The following is a 21016-nucleotide window of genomic DNA, read 5'->3' as shown; positions in this document are numbered from 1 at the left end:
AGTGTGTTACAGCTTATAGTGGAAATTAGAACTGGATTGCAATTTGGGAGGTCGAGCTTTGATGCCTGGTAGTCTGTAGACCTCCTGTGTGATCTTTTTACAAAGAAAAGAATACTGAGATTGAGTGACTTAACGCTTTCCCAGAAAGTATTAACTGTGCTCTGAAAATAGCATCCTGATAAAATGTCAGGTGGATATGCAAAATATTTTTGGGCATTAATTGTGGTTGCACTCCTTTTTGCAGTTCCTCAGTGGGAAAATGAAGATAATACTTTTCCTAAATATTTGTCTGGATCTCGGGAAGCCCACTCATGTTCATTGTCTCACAACACACAGTTTAAGTCTGTGTCCGTCTGTGATAAGTATTGACAGAGAATTTTGTCTCTCTCAGTGGTAACTGAGAAATGCCAGAAAGAACAAGATGCTGATTTTCACATCTTTGGTGAGGAAAGGACTAAAAACTGCTCCATTTTTACAAGCTTCTAGTTGCTGAAATTGAATTTTGTTTAGTTTGAGATCACTACTGGTCTAGTTTATCTGACGTGTATGTGCAAAACTCGTAAGCAGTCGGATATCTTGGATGTTATTCCCCATCTCTACGAATCTTGCCCTAAGATTTGCTTGCTTTAACTCATGTCCGAATCATGTTTGCCTTTCCTCTGTTACATCCGTTTTAATTATTTGCTTTCTTCTGACTGTGAAGTCTGCAATAATAAGTGGATCTTCACAATTAATTTAATCTGTTTTTAAGGCGTTTAATGGGATTTTTGTGCTTTGAGCAAGCCATTGAATACACCTTCTCTGTTATACTGCGATTAGAGTCAGATCTGGGAGTGCAAATCAGAATTAGGTCATTTTAGTACTGGATATTGGTGCAGGCACGCTGTATGTTTGACTGAGTCTTTGAAAGTGTGTTCATAAAATGCATTTAAAAGAATGCAAGGAGCATCATAGCTGTATTCTAACGGATTACATATTCCAGAGAATATAATAAACCACCAATTCATGATCCAGTTTTTCCTGTTTTAAGATGAGTTTTCTGTCAGTGCTGTGAATTCTGTCAGCTGTGAACATCAAGTTCTGTCTTCGACACTTTCTAGAAATAAAAACTCTGCAATTAGGACTTTGCTGACAATTTAGTTGATAAGTGAGGCAGATAAACGTATCCCTCTTCTAAAGCTGCTTTCTCTGCACTGCTAATATTAGGAAGAAAATAGGTGGGAAATGGTGCTATTTTTATCATACCTTTTCTGTAGACAACACTGTAGTTTTCAGAACGAGAGTAATCTCTCTGTGGAGGCTGTTGTACTCCTCCCCTGCGGTGATTTAGTGTCTTCTGTCTATGGGGGTCAGCATTATGCAGAACATGTAAGCTGTTTCAATTTGCTTATGGTCTCACCTCTGTCCTAAAACAGTGCACGGTTCAAGTCAAATTGGAGCTGGGGCACCGAGCCCAACTGCGGAAGAAGCCCACCACCGAAGGGTTCACCCATGACTGGATGGTGTTTGTCCGTGGCCCGGAGCAGTGTGACATCCAGCACTTCGTGGAAAGGGTGGTCTTTCGGCTACATGAGAGCTTCCCAAAACCCAAGCGAGGTGAGTGGATTTTTGCAGATACGTTATTAGATCTTCTCTGTATGAAAGAGCATTGTGCAGGTCAAGGTTGTCTTGGACTGTCACTTTTCTGTGAAATATCTCCTTAAAGAGAAGCAAAATGTACATTGCGTGCGCTTCAGCTTTAACCTTTACCGTCTTTGTTTGAGGAAGGTCAGGGAGAATGGGACCTTTCTTCTGATGAAAGGGCTGGGGGTGAGATGCTTTCTCCTCTTATTTAAGCATTAGGACATTGCAAGTTCTCAAGACACTTAGTGACAGCAGAAGATAATTCATGTTACAAAATGGGAAAGATGAGTTTGATTTGTTAATATTCACCAACGCAAGCTGTGATTGGTGAGAGATGCTTAAACACTTGGCTTGTATATGTACTGATGTAGAATTCTGTGTTGGTCATTAAGTAGCCATGAGAATTCTTGCAGTTTCTAGTCTCAGATGCCAATTCGGGCAGCATTAAACACAGCAGAAATCAGTGATGCCAAAGGGGTGGTGGTGTCCGCTCCTGGCTGTACCTTCCACCTGCACGTACGCGTGCAAGCGCTGTGCAGTCAGCAAGGTTGGGGAGAGTACACAGATTGTGGTGTTATTTTCTGCTGGATCTGTTCTTTGTTCTTTCTGACTGTGCAGCAACGTGAACCTTATTCTTGGTGTGTGGTGGCAGGAACGCATGGTTGAGGTGGAGGAGCAGGATTATTTGCCCTTTCCGGCAGCAGCGCAGACTTAAATCTGCTTAAGATTGTGTAACTGCATCTGCAGTGTTACTGTTATGTAGTGTTACAGGGAATGCTGGCTGCCTCAGTATTGCTGTAAATTACTTGATAATGTGCATTCTTTGAAATGTTTCTTTGGAAGATGGCAGGTCATACAGGATGTCTTGGGTCTACCTCCTACACTGGTTATTTGTGAGAGTTCACAGTGGAAAGTAACTCAAAGGTGTTTGAATCAGAAGGATGTGAATCTAGGCTGTATATTAATATCTCTTTCAAATTGATGTAGTAAAACTGATGTATTATAAGCAAGTGCAATACTGATCTGAAAGCTAATTTATAGAATAAAAGTTACAATCTGCTGTGCTACAATTCTTGTCACCTGGTGTAATTACTTTATTACAAACAACTGTGTAGGGATAGTACTTGGTCTTTGCTCAGTCAGTTGTATCATCTACCTTTAAAGAGACAGATTTTATCCCCGATCTGTATGGTTTTTGCACACTTTCTGAAGCTTGATCATAATGCCAGCTGTTGACCAAAGTGTGTCTGGGTTGTGTGTAAATGGTGTGGCACATGCATGCTATTTCTAGGTTTGTTTGAAGGGTTTCTTCAGATGGTTTGCTCTTACTTGGAGCAAAATTTACTGGTGAAGGTCGGCTTGTGCTGCTAGCAGGTTGCTTGTGTAGTAATTTTAATCTGTTAGAATAGAGCAGCAAAGGAACAAAGGCTGCTTGGCCGATGGTGTTAAGATTCCTGCGGCCGTATTGGGGCTGCTCTTTGGTCTTAGTTTTTTTGCCCTACATTATTGAGCTTTTATATGAAATTCTAGTTAAAGCAAGTCTAGAGATTTTGTTTATTTTTAGACATGGTGTTTTTTCATTGCTGAGTTTTCAGTACTGCTTTCTAGCACCTTAACGATGGTAGAAATGTTTAGAGCTGGGGATAATATGTCTATGTTAAAGGAAAAGAATTTGTGTGCTTTTTAGCTTTGAGATACAGTTTCCTAATCATATTAATTACTTGGGATTCTTTAGAGAAAGTAAAAGACTTGCATTGAATTATTCTAATTACTTAATTGACTTTACTTACATCTATTGTGGTGCATAAATTATATGCAAGTGCATCCGGTTTCTGAGCAGGAGAATGTCTGTGCTGGTTTCATGTTTCTTCTGGCAGCTGTAATGTTTAGCAATGTCATGGCCAAATAAATGATCCTGGAGTCCTTAAAGTGGGCTGTCGCTGGACTGAAATGCAGTGGTAGATGACAGGAAGGATTCAGCAGCATGAAGATACAACAGGTAGCGGGACAGGGGAAACTAAGGCAGGTAGCATGTAAATTAATTTCTTAGAAGCGCTTAACTTTTGTAATCGACGTTTCCGCAGTGAGCAGCGCTGTGACCTTAGCAGCAAACTGTTCAACCTTCCTCCGTTTCCTTGTATGTGAAATAAAGAGCAGAGCTTACCTGCCCGTCAGGTTTGTACGAGGTTTGGGTGAAGCAGTTTGGAGTACGGCTGTTACGTAATGATGGAGGTTGAGCATTGCAGGAGAGCATTTCAAGGAGAAAAAAATCTGCTCGTGTGGTGGTGTTGGTTGATAAATATGGGCACATATCACGGTAAATTTTAGCTCTCCATACTGTTCAAATTCCCACCTTTTGGGTCTTTGCCGTTTTTTGGAAGAGAGCTTTAACTGGCAGTTTGCACTGTTGTGGAACAGCACAGAAATATAATTGTATCTCACTGCAAAAGGGGGGGAAGAATCTCTCAAAAGTCTGGTGTGAGTGTTTTATGTTTCCTTTCCTTGGGAGGAGCTAAGAACAGATTTTTCATGTTCTTAACTAAGCCTATGACCACCATCTTAATTTGTGTTTTTGGTTGTTTGTTTTTTTTTTCCATAAAGGTCAGTGTTTTAAATATGACCTGAATTATCGGAGGCCCATTTCTCATCTTGCAGCTCCTATTTGCCTCAGATAAAGTTGTGTTATATTCAAGTTAACATTTATCTGTTCTCTTTACAGTGTGCAAGGAGCCCCCTTACAAAGTGGAGGAGTCTGGCTATGCAGGCTTCATTATGCCCATTGAAGTGCACTTCAAAAATAAGGTAGAATCTGATTTCTGGTCTTCTAATTGTTTTGAGCTGTGCCAGAGGCTGAAACTGCCTGACAGAAAGACTCTAAATTATGTGACTGTTTTATGTGTGTGTTTTTTATTAGTCTAATAAATAGAATTTAACTGGGAGTTGGAAGCTCCTGCCAGACTTCAAAGGAAAGCCTTTGGCAGAAACGGAGTTCTATAGAAAGGTAACATCAGGACAGTGTGGTGGTCCTAGAGGTTCTGAGCAGAGGTTGTACCACTTGTAACAACCTTCGTAATATTAAAGCAGTTTAAACTATTTTATGCAAATAGGGAAGAGAATAAACATAAACCACAGATTTTTATAGACATTTGTAAATACTATGTTCACGGGCAATATATTAAAAATAATTTTTTTAATTTGCAGTCTTATGAAATGTACAGGTATAAAAATTGTATCGGCCAACACAAACATTTGCATATATTGGAGAGGTATTGACAGCTGTGTTAAAAATGTTGTCACTCTGATTCAGTACTCTTCCAAAAAGAAAACACGAAATATTTTAAGTCTTAAGATGCATTGCCAACAAGTATATGAAAGTTAAAATGTGGGATTTATCGTTTGCTTTAAGTCTTGCCACAGAGGTCACATGCTGCATGACTTGAAGGAGGTTGTGAAAATAGAGATTTGGGCACTTGCATTCACATTAAGTCAGTTTCTGTTAAATTGCTTTGTTAAGGTGAATGCTGAATCTTTCTGGGTTTGATTACTACTTTAAAAAAGTACTGTTCTGCTCATTATCTCTAAGAGGGAACCTAGATAAATTAAAATTTTGACAATTAAGTTATTAGGCCAGTATAATCTCCTGGCAATGTCATTTGCAAATAACATTTTAGTTTGGTTTTTTGGCCCACTGCATTGCTCTTCACTTTATGAGCCGAAGTAATGAGGGAAATAATGAAACTGAACCACCATAAGAGTTTTCTTCTAAACCTGGGCCCGTTTTGCCCACAACTTTCTTTTGGGTGGGTGGGGTAAGCCGAAAGGATGTGAAAAGAAATGCCCGTTGGAGGGTAGGGGCTGAAAGTTGTGGATGGAAGCAGCTTTTTTGGCAAACGCTAGTAACTACCACTTGAATGCAGAAAAAAACCTCAAAAGCTTAAAAGTAGTTTGACTTCGGGTGGCTTTTCTGAGGTTTTGGATGGAAATCGGGAAACTCTTCATCTGCACTGTACGTTGGCTTAATTCAGAATCGACCTTTACATTCTTGACCAAAAATGTCAACTTCACACTGATTTCTTGTAAGGGGAATCTCAATGACTGTGATGGGTTTGTTTTGTTTGTCTGATGTTTCTGTTTTGTTTTGACTCTTACCTTTTATTTTTTCCCTCCTTTCTTTACCAGGTCTTTTCTCACACTTCCCTTTTCCCTGAAGGTCTCTGATGGTTTTGTCTTTCACAACTCGGATCCTTCTTTCTTATTTCCACTTTCCCTGTATTATTTTGTAGGTGCACTTGTTTGCAGTGACTGTCGTCTGCATTCACGGGCTTTTTTTCCTTTCCACCCCCTGTATTTGTATGCTCCTCACAGAATATGGAACCGGCAGCTTCTCTGACTGTAACTTGGTGTCACACCCACCAGGGTCATCACTTTGCATTGTTTTATAAACACGTGACTGCGTAGTTGTTCTTTGTAGCATTCGGGCTAGGATGGCTTTTATAAATAAGGGAAATAGGTGGTCTCTGTTCTTGGTAGAAACAATGGAAGGAGCCATTAATTTAGGAGAAGGTGGTCTGGTTTGGGCATTTGGGTCCTGAGAAGCATGAAATATAAACAGGAGAACAGGTTTATTTGCAGACTTGTTTTCAAAACTACACATCTTCAAAATACTCACCTTTGCGCTGTTTTTTAGATGCCTGCATCATGGAGAGTTTCTCTTCTGCTTTTAAGCTGATTGATGAATTGACTAATTAAGCAGTTTGAGATGGCACCTCCCATTATTAAATTGGAGCAAGCTGTGATTGAGGGAAAATGTGGTAACTTCCAGCACATCATTTGAACATTCCTGTTCCCAGGTCCAGCCATGAGATTGAAATATGTGAGCTGTACTGAAGTTGTTTGAAATTTGCTTATATTGCTTCAAAGTGGTTTTTCTCTCCTTGTGTCAGCAAATGTTACATTTTCTGCACATTTGAAAGTTAAGCATGGTACTGATGATTGCTGGAAGCTTAGGAGCTGCCTGATGATGTGAAGAATTTGGCTCCCCTGACCGCTATTGCCTGCTGATAATGCCATCTCGAAATATTAAGAGCTACGATTATTTTCAGGAAGAGGAGTTGAAGGAAATGCAGAGACAAAAGATAAGCAAAGACTGGGATATAATAGAAACTAAAAAGCTTGGGAAAGAGGAGGAATGGCAAAGGCTTAGCATACAGCCTATTTTCTCCTGATTGAAGAATGTGACATTAAAGCACCAAATAAATAAGTCTTTACTACTCTGAGACCATATGTTCACTCTGATCTCTGTAAACCTGTTGACACTGGTGGGGATCAGCTGTTGTGTGCAGAGCGTATATTGTCCTGAATTTCCCTGAATTGATAAAAGCATTTGGGACTCATCCTTGAATAACTCTTTTCAAGTGGATGTTATGGATTGATTTTGGGATTGGGTAGGAAAGGCCGTTCTGTAGGTGGTGGGCAGGAGGAGCCGGGTGGCACTTTCTGGCCATATGCTCCCTGCATTCTAGCACGTTTTTGTTGATCTGTGTCCCCTTGGTTGAAACAGGAGTTGCAAAGGCTTTGGGATTTGTTTAACGATGCATGTTTAGCTTTGTAAAGGTGAGAAGAAGAAGGATTTAAAGAGAGTGAACTCATCTGTGGAAGTTGATCTTTGCCATGGTTGGCTGAATTTATTTTTTTTCCACATTTTAAGCCTCCTTTCTTAGCCGTTTTCTTTCCCTGTTCTAATTTGTTACTGAGATGATAAATAGTGGTTGTTGGAGCCAGGGTACTCTTTGCTGTGGCTGAAGAAATGTGGGCCTGTTCACTGCTAAGGAGCAACTTTACTAAGAACGGCTTAAGAATGGTTTTAATGAACTTCGTCAGGGATTATTTTTTTAGGCGACTTTGCATAAAACTGCCCATTAGCTCTATATTGGAGTACTTCTTGTTATCGTTGTCTGTTTGGAGCAGGAGAGGCAGCACTCACGGCCCCTCTGAAGCTTTCGGTGCCTTTCAGTGAGACAGGGAAGCAGCAGAGGATTTTAAAAGGTGCAAGAGCGTGTTCCTATCCTCTATGGACACAGCTATGCTTTGTTGGCGTGTGCGCGTCCTTCCTGCGCTGTAAATCGGTTCCTCATTAAGTAGGTGCTTTCGTGGCCATGTCATTTGAATTACAGAATATCTATTTTGAACGTTGCTGGACAGTTTGTGTAGCTGAGCTTTCTAGAAAGCCACAGGACCCACAGGTTCATTTGGTATTGGTGCCCTGCTGGAGCCTTTGCTCCATAACTGAACCCAGAAAGCAAATGGCAGGGTCTCGGCAGGGTGAGTGATAAAGCTTTGGAAAGCACAGTTGACTGATGATAATGTATCATTGGGGATTGTTGGACTACAAATGTTAGTGTGTTATTGTTGTTTTTAAATCCTTTGTGCTCCTTCCTGTAACGAGGGCTGCTGTTAGTGGCTTCTGGTGCTTCAATCAATACGAACTGGGTACAGTAAAAGCGTTGCTGTTTTTTCTGCTGCTCTCCCCCACTCATTTTCAACAGTCTCGAGGCTTTTTTCATGGCCTCATTGTTGTCTCCAAATAAATCTCTGGTAGTGGCATACGTTGTAATCTGGAGGTTGTAATACAGGTACGGCTTTGGTATTCATCCCCTGTTACATTTTTTTGCATCCTAATCAAATTAGATCAACCTCGCCCAACAAAAGCTAAAGGTCTAGGATACTTTCATGTTATTTCGATATGAGGCAGGTGATATTAATGCAACACGGATAAGATGTTGTATTAAAGTCTCTTTAAAGATGCTACTTTCCAATTGCAGTGCTGGAGATAAAAGGCTTCCAGTATTTACATAATGGATACAGGGAACTCAGGCTTTTTTTAATCAGTAGAAGGGAGATAAGCAAAGAAAGCAGAGAAATCAGTTTGATTTTTTTCCGGTTAGGTTCAAAATAAAAACATGCCTGTTTTCCTCCTTCTGCAATATTTGCAGGTGTATAAAATACATAAAAAATATCAGAGAAGGGAAAAAATGTAAGCAAGGTGTTGCCTTGTGGCATACGCCCAAGGAAGGCTGCTGAAGAGCTTGTGTGTGCTCGAGGCATTGGATTTTACTTAACGAATTGCTGTGTTGTTGGGGCAGGGTCTGCACAGGTTTCAGGAAAGGAGGAGTAGGTTTAGCCTGTTAGTATTTATTCAGTGTTGCTGAAAGTTGGGGAAGGAGGAGTAAAACTTGTTGTTTTGTCTAGCCTTTAAGTGTAAGCATTTGTTGCTCACATTTTTAGGTCTATTCTGTATTGCCTTACCAAACACACAGCGCTTTCTTTTGTGCCGCTACTGAGCGGGGGATCTTTTTTCGCCTTTTTCTGTCATAAACTAATACATATTATCAGTTTACCCATTCTTCTACCTGAGCAGAACTGTTTTCCTGGCCAAAACGCCTGGGCTATGCATGGTTCAGTAGCCATTCAGCATGGCACATTGATAGGGTTCTGCATACGCTGAGTATTGCAGTGCCTGGCAAGGAAGCCTTGTCAAATGTAATGGCTTTACTGGCCATGCCAACGTTATAGCCTATATTTGTAAGAGCTAATAGATTATTAAATGCTTTTCTTGGAGCAATGAGTATATTTTCTTAATTTTCAAATAATAGGCTTTAATTGGTGGTGAGTTCTCTGTTATTTTACTTAACCCTGTAGGGTTTCAAAAAAGATAAGGGTGTTTCATGGACTTGTTAGCAGAGTGCAACCTAAGACTACTTGTTGTAAAAACTGAGTATTGGCCTATTCACTTTAAAATGTCCTGTGGAAGACCTGTCAGACGGGTTGTACCAGCCTGGAAAAGGGGGTTTCATTTATACAGGCTTTATGAACCGGTTATGGATAAATGACTGTCAGGCTGGATCTATGGCAAAAGGGAAGTAGTGTTGAGTGTTACAGTTATTGAATAACCATGAGCCTGCTTCCTTGGTGTGCTAGATTTTTGTAGATAATTTTGTTTTATGGCTTTCTAAAAGTGATTTATGAGCTTTATGCGCACGCTACCAGTGAGATCCTTTTGATTTGTGTATAAGTGGCAAAGGGCACACCCTGCCTTAAAAACAGGACAAGGAAATTTTAACAAAAGACTTTGAAAAATTCCTCCTCTTCTGAAAAGTGCCAAGAGAACTTTAACCCATTCCTTCAGAGCTCAGAAGGAAAATAAAGCAACTCCAGTGTTAACAGTGTGGTGGCAGACAGGAAACTGGAAACAGTAAAAATAAAGCATAATGTGCTCGGCTTTGGAGATTGGAGGTGGAGTAGGCGGAGGCAGTGGATGGAGGGAAATTTACAGCGGCTGCAAATAAAAGCTTGTCCCAGCTTTGTGGTACGCACTTCCAGTTTACTTCTCTGGCATGGCGAGATTTAAGGGGCAGATATAAACCCAGGTTCTAAGATGGATTGCTCAGAGATCCTGTACCAGCGTAACCATTTCATGTCCAAATTGACCACTGAATTTTCATCTGAATAACTGCAATATCCCCCAGTTAGAAATGGATATGATCCATCCTTTCTAAAGCCTTTCTTGGAAGGAAACCCCTTCAGAAAAGCTTATGATCTTGGAGAGCAACAAATATCCACAAAAAGAAAGGCTCTCCTCTTTTTGGTTTTACTTGTGGACATCGAGGGTTGAGTATCAGAAGGTGGAATCATCTAAGACTAAAGTTTGTCCTGCACGTATAGCTGCTACTCAAGCAGGAGTAGGTGGGGTGGTGTTGCAGGATGAAAACAGACTGCCTGGTTCATAGGGTGCAGACTTATTGCACCTTTATTGCACCTCGGAGCAGCAGGGTGTGTAGATCTCAAGATGTTATTTAGGAAGACGTTTGAAGTGTGGCGCTGCGGATTCAGTGTGGCTTTCCATTTAAAGTTAGAGGAGCAATTGAGAGAGGTTTTCCTTGGTTTTCTTTTTTTTTTTGGTTGTTTGGAGGGAAGAATCTTTTAGGGAGGACCGGATGGGTTAAGCTCTGGAGTGTCTGGAGCTGTAATCATTAGCTGTCAGTGAAGGCAGTAAAGGAAGGAATGTTTATTTGCAGCTTTTTGCTTTGAGACTTTTGTACTCATTCTTTTAGGAGTGCTGTAATCTTAACAGTTCACTTGGGTGGGGGGCTTCTGATGGCCTGAGACAATACAAAGGAGATTTTAATGATCATGGTACTTGGCTGGGACGCGGTTCCCAGGGTGGTCATGATATGAGTTGGAGAAAAATCACATTGAAAAACTGTCTTAATTTTACAGAAAGTGGAAGCTTGTCCACAGAGGTACAGTAAATATTTGGAAGATTCTCCGATGCTTTTTTTTGAGTCTGTATAAAAAATGGGATAGCTAAAATAAAATGGAAATGAATCTTCTGTCTCTTTCCTGCTCTGAAAGCAAACAAGCAAATGACAAAGCAAAGCTCTGATAATGTGAGGGCTTTAATAACAGCTTCTGAGTAAAACCTGCTTTTGCTAATATATCCAAGATCAATTTATCCTATGTTATTAACTAGGAAAAGCATTTTGGAATTCTTAGGCCACATTTGGGTTTCTGTTCATCCTTCATTTAAGTTTATTAGACTTTGAGGGACCCTTTACAGCCGCTGTTTTAACTCCAGCGTAAGCACGCGCATGCAGAGTTCGCTAATGATTCAGTTAATGAGAATGGTTGTAGCAGAAGAGGAAAATGACAATGTAGTGTATTTTCTAAGTCTTTTTCTTCTTCCTGCTCATCTGTTTGAGTAGACATTGAACCCTTTCGAGTGTGCATGGATCCTTCAGAACTTTTCCCAGAGAGGTTCTGAAGTCCCTCACATTGTAGCGTGGTCTTGCTGCTTAATGGGAGACAATTATTTTGTATGTGTCTGCGTAGATGTCTGCCTTCCCCCTTAGGGGAGTTAGGACCCAAGATCTTGACTCCCAGGTGGGCTTAGAGTGCTGATTTTGATGTACACAAGGTGTGGTTAGCGCACTTGTTACTATTAGAGGTATAGTTTGGACAAGAAATGGCTTCTTCAGCCACGTCAGCATCCACCAAGCAAACAGCAGGAACCAGTGTGGTCTGCAGCCGTTCGACGCTTCAACCTATTTTCAGCAAGTCTAATGGCCTGGGCTGGAGGCCTGCGGCGTCTGTTCCCATACAACAATGCAGCTACACCAGGAAATCAAGCTGCTGGGTAGGAATTGTGGAAAAGACTGCTGTGCAGCTGCTTGATGTTGCGCGTTGAATGAGGCATGTGGGATGCATTCATGTAAATTCTGAATGTACTGCAAGCTCTGGGTGGTTTGCGAGAGAGTCTCTTTTGCCATGTTTTTGAGTTTTCATCTTGAAATGCAGATTGCAAGGTAATACCACAAAAAGTCATATTGATCTGTGTAATACACGAGTAGTGTGCAGTGTTTGCAATTCTGAGAGAAAAGAAGGAAGAGCTTTCTTCCATTCTGCACTGCAAATGCAGAGTGTTCACTGTGCCTCTGGAGCAGGTGGAACAAAACCAGTGAGGCGCAGATGATCCCCAACATGCATACAAACTCCGGATTTCTCAAGTGAAAGTGCCCTTGGAAAGTTCAAAAGCCTGGGATATTTTCCCATTCAACCCCTGCAATATGCATTTTGAAAAGGATTTTCCAAAACAAGTCGTCCTTTTACCATTGTGTTTAATCTTTTCTCAGTACCCACAGAGATCCTACAAGTTCAGAAGTTGTTCCTTCTCTAAATGAAGGATTATGCTTTTCTTAATATTGATACTTATAGTTCAGTCGCTTCCCAAAGGCGATAGGATCTGAATTTCAGAGACAGCAGAGCAGTGGATAAAGCTGGTGAATCTGCTTCCCTAGGAAGACTTGAATGGATTTAAACAGACGGTTGTCAGTCCGTGTCCTTGTCCATGCGTTGCTTTTGCAGTGAAAATGATGAACGACACGTTAAATTCAAGCTCCGATAGTTTCATTTCTAGCTCTCTGATTTCATGGTGAAAAAGTCAATAAATGCCACACTTACTCAGCGGTTTATTTGGGATTTCCAGGAGAGACTGTTTGAATCCTCTGACTTGGTGTGCTTGCCAGATTTCTGCTGTTTTCCCAAAGCCTTTCTTGTTTTTAGGAGGAGCCAAAAAAGGTTTGTTTCACATACGACCTGTTCTTGAATTTGGAGGGAAATCCACCCGTGAACCACCTTCGCTGTGAGAAGCTGACTTTCAACAACCCCACCAAGGAGTTCAGACGCAAACTCATTAGGGCTGGAGGGGTAAGTGCCAAAGGGACTGGAGATGTGCAGAGGTTCTGCTAAAATGTGTGGTGATCTCCTTTTGCTCTGAGGTTTGTTTTTAGCTGCAGCCCAGCAATACAGTTTTCTACCTTCATCTACAGGTTCACCTAGCCAGTTTTCACTCCCAGTTGTACAACTGCAGCACTTGAAGCAGAACTAAACCATTGCTGGTGTGATTGATGTTGCTTCATTTTCAATTTAAGTGGGACCATTAATATTGAAGCGCTAAAACCCCTCTGGAAATGGAGATCCTCTGTGGATGCTGCACGCTGTCCATCAGGCAGTTACAGTTATCTGGTACCTTCCTGGTGGCATAAGCTGTATCAGTAGAGAAAAGCTCCAGAAAAGGGGAGAGGCTTCCAGTCTATTCCTTACTCATTTTTGCCAGAGGAAAGCTTAATACTTAGTGCTTCCTGGTCAGTAAATGTCCTCTAAATGAGAGGTCAGCTTCCTGTGGCTTAGATATTGAAAAATTAAGGAAAATGAGTGTGGGAGGGAAAATGGGTGTGTGCTTTTTCTGTACTGAGCACAAAGACGAAGGTGTTTTTCAGCTGTGGGATAGCTAGAACATCCTTTGCTTTCTAGGAATCTCATAGTATATTATTGTATTCCTCATGTATTGAGGTGTTTCATCTGTGAATCACTTTTGATGCTGTTCCTCTAGTGGAAATGTTCGACAGGCTTATTGTGACAGAATACAGGGGAGGTAAGGAGGAAGGTGTTTCATGGAGCTTAGGGCTTGGTGATAAAATCTTTTCAAAGGAGAGACCCAAAGGCTGCTTTTGTCTTTCTTTCATTTTTTTCCCCCTGAACGAGTGAATTCAGCTTCTCTTAAATTGCTGAAGTCTTGCTCATTCCCTCCAGATTTACCTTGCTGCCTGTTTGCAGGATAAGAGCATTTGCAGCAGAACACACAGTTCTTGTCCAGAGCTTTATTGCTTGCTTGTGCTCAGAATATTGGCGTTCCCTTTGGGAAAGATACTTGATATTGCATGTTGCCTTTCTTTTTTTTTTGTTGTTGTTGTTTTAATGTTCTATATTCGAGGAGTTGCCTTGAAACTGAGCATGACCTAGACAATATCTTTTTATGGCCTTTAAGCTGGGGAAAAAAACATTCAGAAGATGAAGAATAGGGTGTTAATTGAGCAAGTGACTTAACATAATCATGTGTTAATAGTCCATGCGACTTTACTCGTACATAATTTTTCATTACTCTTTATTACTAGGTGATGGTAATGCCAGAAGGAGCAGAGACTGTTTCAAGGCCAAGTCCTGATTATCCAATGTTGCCCACAATACCGCTCTCTGCCTTCTCTGATCCCAAGAAGACCAAACCATCCCATGGATCGAAGGTCAGTGATGCGTGTTTTTGTGTCGTCCTGAGGTGACGAAGTCTTTCAGGACTTGCTAAGAGCTTGTTTAGCTGCTGTTTCTGACTCCCCCTAATTTGGAAACCTTCTTCCTTGTACTCTACAGTTCACTACCTAATGGTCTGGAACCAATCATAATTGAGGAGGCTCTTTATGATTTGCTAAGCTTCTCTCCAGGGAAAATTTTAGAAAGAAAATTAAATGCCCAAGACTGGGAGATTTTGGTGAACCACATCTTCCTCCTGAACTGCTATAGTGATAAAGCTGAACGAAGCCCTCTCTCTTCTGACTTATATCCTTGATGCTGAGGATGAATTACAGGGGTCTTTCACTCTCATGTAAAGTGGTCCTCCTGAGTCCTTGCATCTCTTAGCAGCGAGGCCAAGTAGAGAGTCGGCACCTCCTCTGTTACTGAGTGCTTACAGTAGTGGTGTAAAGAACATAAAATATGCTGCATTTGGTCAAACTCATGATTTCAAGATTTGATGTTTGCATCCAGCAGTATCTAGTTGTGGAGACTTCAGATGAACCTTAACTTTTCCTTTTTTCACTTACACAATGAAGCTAGTCCTGTATAATTCTCCACAGGAGAAAAAATCCACAAGCAATGTGTTTTGAAGCCAATTACATGCATTTTATCAGCCTGAACACACAAATATTAACAGCAGTTCATTTTATAGTTCACTTTATAATTAAATTCTGATAGCTGTTTTCTTCAGGGCTCTAAATGCTTCTGGCACTTCAGTCGTGCTTTCTGATGTTGATGTTATGAAACAAAGATGAGTTATCTGTGTTTTCATTTTGATCAGGAATTAAGCATTAGAAAACAGAAGACAAGAGAAATAAAGGGCTCTGACCCAGGCTCTGGGGGAAATTGCCAGTAGCAAAAGGGACCATGGTCTCCTGCTGCTCTTCCTCTGGGTTGCCCTCAGAGGTGCACGTGTGTTTGCATCTCAACATGTCCACTTCATGCTCCAGTGTGTCCCCACAAAACCCACTTCCTAAGGGTTTTGAGTTCACATATAATTCACAAAGGAAAGTAGGCATTTACCTTCCTGCATACGTGACTCTTAGGATGGGCAGGGTCCTAATGATGGGTGACTTAAAACCCTTACTAAAGAGCCTGCACGTGTTGGAGATCTTAGCTCTTATGGTTGTGGGGCCATTCGGTATTTTTGTCAAGTTGCAGTGTGGTTGATGTGGTGAGTTGGAGGCTAGGCTTCAAACATAACTGGCATTTGCCATGGTTGTGATTTAATCTTAAAAAAAAATATCTCTTTAGTTGCTGTATTTTTTCCCCTAAAATGTGGTATGAAGTATAACCAGAGCAAGTTTCTTCTTATCTGGCTTCAGATGTTAACCCTGCAGGTTAAATCTGAACTAAACCTCTACAGATGTTTATAGACCTCCTTTAATAGACCGTGGAAAGGAGCAGGCATTTGTGAAGTGTTTCATCCTGTCCTAATGTAGATGTTTAAGTGTCTACTGTTGATGTCTGTCCATCAGCTTCAGGGAAATTTAGGTGTCTACCTCAGAGGTAGGTAAGTACATCAGGCACCTGTGGGTGGATGTCCACATGAAGCACATGCTTCAGTGTGATTTATGAGAATGTTTTATAATTCTGTGCAGAGCTTCAATTTCTTGTCTAGCTTACATGCTTCTGTTTCTGAATTTTAGGATGCAAACAAGGAAAGTAGCAAGGCGTCTAAGCCACACAAAGTAACCAAGGAGCACAGAGAGAGGCCAAGAAAAGACTCTGAGAGTAAAAACTCCTCCAAAGACATTGAAAGAGAACAGAGCAAGCCTTTGAAGGACTCCTCCAGAAAACCAACTGAGAACAAACTGCCGAAGGAGGAGAAGGCACCTCCAAAAGCTGCTTTCAAGGAACCAAAACTGGCCGTGAAGGAGACCAAACTGGAGAACACTTCTCCAAAAGGTGGGCCACAGCCGGAGTTAAAGTCTTCCAGCAAAAGGCCCTCCAATGTGGAGTCACCAAAGCCTAGTGCCAAAAAGCAAAAAAAGAGTAGCTCCAAAGGGGTAAAGAATATCCTGGGGACGTCTCCCAGAACTTCGTCTTCCTCATATCCCGAGAAGAAACAAACCAAGGAGAAGATGAATGCCAAAGTGGAAAAGGTAAAATCAGAAAGTGAGGCCAAGGAGATCAAAAAGCCTGTGGAAATGGAGGAGTCGAATTCAGAGGATGAAACCTCTTTCAAGTCAGAGGTGAGTAGGGATTTGTCCTTTACCAGAATCTTAAGCGTGCCATTTAAATCCCTGCATGAAAATGGTGTTGAAAAACATTCCCTCAGACGAGACAGACAACCAGACTGGCAAATGCTTGGGCTGGGTTGTATCTCAAATAAAACACTTCTTTGAAAATCCTATCAGTAGGAGTCCTCACTGCTACCTGGTTTGCCTGCTCTTTCAGATACCCAGTTCTATTTAGATTTATCTGCAGGCAGAGTTACCTAAAAGTCAGAGTTGAAGGTTATGGTCTTTCATTCATTCCTTGCAGTGACATTTATAGAGCTGGAGTATAGCAGAGAGAGAGATACACTTTCTACCTGCTTATGATAAGATAATGGTTTTGAATGTGATCTTAATTCAGAAGAGGAAGAAATATTTTCAGTCTTATTTCTGGGGGAAAAAAAAGACCAAACCAAACCCAAAAAACCAGCAAAACAAAACAAAACGCCACAAGAGTATTAAAATGTACATTAAAAACCTTGTTCCTGTCATGGCATGTAAGAAATGTGCCATTGGCTAAAGCTTAAAACACAGCCACATGTCACTAAACCTAAAGGAGTCGTGTTGTAAAACATAAACCAAATTATGTTGTTGTACTTCTATTTTTAAAAGCTGTCTAAATATTTTTCCCTTTTTTACAACTAAGAACATTCCTCATCCGCTGTCTTCTAAAATTAGTTTTCTAAAAGAAGGCGAAAAAAAGGAGGAGGGGAAAGACAATTTAAATCCAAACTCTCGCTGCTTTTCACTTGTGTATTTTGTATTTGCTATAAAGAAGCCATATGTCTTCTAATAGGATTCACAGGATAATGTCACTTGTGGTTTTGAACTGCTTCCTACTGACCTAGTTCCTATTTTACTCAAATAAATCTTCTAGGGACAGCTCATACTATGACTTAAGCAGCACCTTGAGACAGTAAGTACTGATGTGTTTATTTCAGCAAGGATTTTTTTGCAAAGGATTCCCAGTAGAAGACTTTATTGGGGAAGTGTTAATTCAGGTTAATCTGCAAAGATTGATTTTTTTTGTTTGTTTGTTTTCAGATTGATTAAATGTGTAGCTTGGGCATTAAAAAGAGGCAGCTCCTCTCCACTTTTAGCCCTGTACCTTTACTGCACTGGTGCGTAGTGAGCCCATAATTTCTGTACCAGATCCACAGCCCTCTTCTGTGCTGAGCTGTGCTCTGTTCAGTGTCGAGCACTTGTACTTCACTATTTCTTAGGTGTCCCCCATCCCCTGGGGACTCACTACGTGGCCATGAGCCGATGGTGTTGGTCAGACTGTTCAAGAAACCACAAACTCTGGTTGTGCTTGCCCAGCCTGCGCTGCCGTCGTGTCCTGCCCCCACCAAGCTTTCTGTACGCTGCTGTGTCCTCTCTTGCACTGGCTCTTGTGCCTGTTGGATGCTTGACAGAGGCGTTTGGGCGCTAGCCCGGGCGGGCAGGGATGCTCAGTGTGATGGAGGGGGAGCTGTGGCAGCTGCCAGGGCCATCAGCTTAGGTTTCTGTGGAACTTGAAGCTCAAGAGTGTAATTCATAATGCATTGGCACCGGCAGAGAGGACTCTTAGAGTTCCTTTTCCACCCTGGGGGGTGTTTTTTGCTCCCAACGCTGCTACAAACTCCATGGTTTGTACTGGTACAGCTGTTTGGATCTGTGTGGTAAGCCACATCACTAAAGCGAATGAGCAGCTGGAGGTGGACCGGGGCCCGGAAACTCTTAAATCAGCTTTGCTGCTGCAGCCAGCGTATTGTGCAATGCGCTCTGAGCCTGCAGCTCTGCAGTTGCTTTGAGTTGACATCTTTGCGGGCTGCTGGTGAAAGGAACAGCCTTGCTCTCATTTGTGCTGCTGGCACGAGAGCTCGTGTGACTTTGCAATGGGATTTCTGGAGGGGTTTCTCCTCCTGTTTCAGCTTAAAGTTGTCCTTTTTTTATTTGAACTTCCCCCACCAACTCCAGTTCCTGGAGCTGGCCTCATGCTTGGCTGCCTGAACGCCAGCGCTGACAAAAGCGCAAGGCTGGGATGTGAGGGCAGGAGTGCTTTTTGCCATTGTCGGTGTGCGCTTTTGTCACATCACGGGGACGGTGACGGCAGCCGGAGCACGCAGAGCGTGTCCAGCGGGACACGGCCTCAATGGCTGCAGTTACTGAGAGTTTAATGCCAAAAGGAAACATGGGGGCTGTACAACTTCCAACTTCTTATGTCCTGTTAAGTAATTTCAAGGGAACACCTGCTAGATTATTAGGAATGAAGGATGATAGGATTGAATCTGTGGGTAAGACACAAGAGCTGTGCTCCCTTATCTTGAAAATACTGCTTTTTCGTTTCATGTTGCAATTTTTCTAAGCAAATAGGGCTGCTGCAGTGTGCCAATATATCAGATATTGCCATTGCTAACAAATTGTCCTTTGCTACTGAATAATTTACAAGGGTTGTAATACCCTTTTTTGATATTTTTTTTTTCCCCCGCCTTCTTACAGTTGAATAAATGAAATTCTCAACAAGACTTGGGTGATAAATTATAGGGAAGTGTGGTATTGGGATGAAAGTCCTGCCACCGCTTTCACTTATTAATGCCCAAAGCTGCTGATGTGCCTCTTTCTACCCATTTACAATGTTTTTATAGCATTAACGTGTTCTGTAATAAAGATTGATTAATGGCAATGTGTGGTTTTTCTAGCATCAGGATTTGGTAGTGGAAGTAATGGGTGGCTTCACAGGAACGGTGCAATGAAATGGAAATGCTGAATTTCCAGGGAATTACATTTTTAAAAAGCAAGATAATATTACACTACATTGAGAATCTTTAAACTAGATCTTACTAAGTAATGAAAAAACCCAACCCTGTTCAGACTGCTGGAGTAGTCACTGCTGCTGCTCGGGATGTCAGTGGTTGCTTCAGCCTTCACTGCCACCTCGTGGCCTTGTGGTCTAAAGCGTGCGATTGCTGCACAGCACCGGGTCTTACCTTGAAGAACATACGTGACACTGAAACTTTGTTTCTGGATGCTGTTAGGACCTAGTTAGGATCCTTTCGTGCTCGGTGGTCAGTAGGAGGTGTTCAGAGGAAATGGTGGGTCACACTAAACACACATTTTAAGAGGGCTCTGATAACTGCCAGGCTGTGTGCCAGTCGTCTTTCACATTGGAAAATAAGGAGTTTTTTCACTTGGACGTTTTTCCGATGCTGTTTCTCATCACTTGAGGCTATTTGAAACCAGAGGCATGAAGGGTGTTGGTGGGAGCTCTTGACGCAAGCAGCACTGAGCTGTAGGGCATCAAAGTTTTCATAAATGTTTTTATTTACCTTGCGTTTTGTATATTTTCTGCAGTTCCAAGGACTGCATTGGGTGGTGGATGATGATGTAGAGTGCTCAGATGCTTCTGTCTCACTGTGCTGTGTGCTCTGCCCTATTTTCCAGATTAGAAAGGTTAAGATTCTTTTTCTGTTTTTTCCCTTTTATGGGGGGTTAAGTCTGTCCAGTCCAGCCCTTCCAACTCCAGCTCCAGCTCCGACTCCAGCTCTGACTCGGATTTTGAGCCATCTCAGAACCACAGTCAAGGTGTGTGGCAAGAAATAACATTATTTAAAATCTTCTTTGCATAACCTGAAAGGCTCCTGAGGATTAGCTCTGTTTTCCCAGCACCATATATAAGGCAGTACGGTTTCTCATATGTAACCATGTGTTGAAGCTCTGACGCCTCAGCGAGAAGAAGCAATAATGTCATAGCATGATCACAAACAAGTATTTTTCTTGTTTTGGCAGTTAATTTATGAGTAGGGTATCTCTCTGGATTTGGTTCTTTCCCTGTTGACTTTGGTTTCTGCCTCAGTTTATAAATGTGTTTGCTGCTGCTTGATCTATAGTGTCACCAGAATATTTCTCCTCCAATCTCATATAGGCTTTATTAAAAATCATAAATGTGACATTCATCACTTTGCCAGCGCATAACGTAGCTGCTTTTTCAGATGGCTCCACTGATAATCCAAAGAGATATACAGTGGCAATAGTAAATGTTCTAACCTTAGCAAATGCTGTCTTGCTACGAATTCTGTCTCTTGAGTGGCGTTTAAAATAGTCCCTAAATGCATGAAAAATGTGTCCTTTTGTTTTCATTTCAGAAGAGTGGGAGGATTTGAGGGGGGGGAAGTTAGGGCAGTTTTACGATAGTTTTAAAGTTTGTCAGCTCTGCTTTAGTTTTGAGACTGAGCATCTTCGTGCAAAATGAAAATACCCGTGATATCTTATTGAGAAATCTTCATTATCTTAATGATAACGAATCCAGAGCAGATCGGGTAGCGTGGAGGGAGTTCTGCCTCCATGTCCTAGTGTTGCATTGCTTTCTCCTCTCTGGTGCAGGTCCGCTGCGCTCCATGGTGGAAGATCTGCAGTCAGAGGAGTCGGACGATGACGACAGCTCCTCTGGAGAAGAGGCGACAGTCAAAGCAAACCCCGTCAGCCGGGATTCCAGGTGGTAACAAATCGGGAAG

General features: G+C 41.7%; 1 protein-coding gene across 1 annotated transcript in view; it reads left to right on the top strand.

Annotated features, from left to right (window-relative positions):
- The window catches only part of MLLT1 (myeloid/lymphoid or mixed-lineage leukemia (trithorax homolog, Drosophila); translocated to, 1), a gene marked incomplete at its 5' end in the record, with an annotated part of 25345 nt that overhangs the window by 613 nt on the left and 3716 nt on the right, over window positions 1-21016 (top strand). Inside the window, 7 exons of the mRNA XM_010188409.1 lie at window positions 1416-1596; window positions 4343-4425; window positions 12742-12885; window positions 14133-14258; window positions 15954-16499; window positions 20000-20087; window positions 20886-20997. Coding sequence (XP_010186711.1) covers window positions 1416-1596; window positions 4343-4425; window positions 12742-12885; window positions 14133-14258; window positions 15954-16499; window positions 20000-20087; window positions 20886-20997 — 1280 coding nt within the window. The remainder of the gene's footprint in view (window positions 1-1415; window positions 1597-4342; window positions 4426-12741; window positions 12886-14132; window positions 14259-15953; window positions 16500-19999; window positions 20088-20885; window positions 20998-21016) is intronic.

Source organism: Mesitornis unicolor, unplaced genomic scaffold (genome assembly GCF_000695765.1).
Source record: "Mesitornis unicolor isolate BGI_N332 unplaced genomic scaffold, ASM69576v1 scaffold28407, whole genome shotgun sequence".
Lineage (NCBI taxonomy): Eukaryota > Metazoa > Chordata > Aves > Mesitornithiformes > Mesitornithidae > Mesitornis > Mesitornis unicolor.
This window is presented reverse-complemented; position numbering and strand designations above follow the sequence as displayed.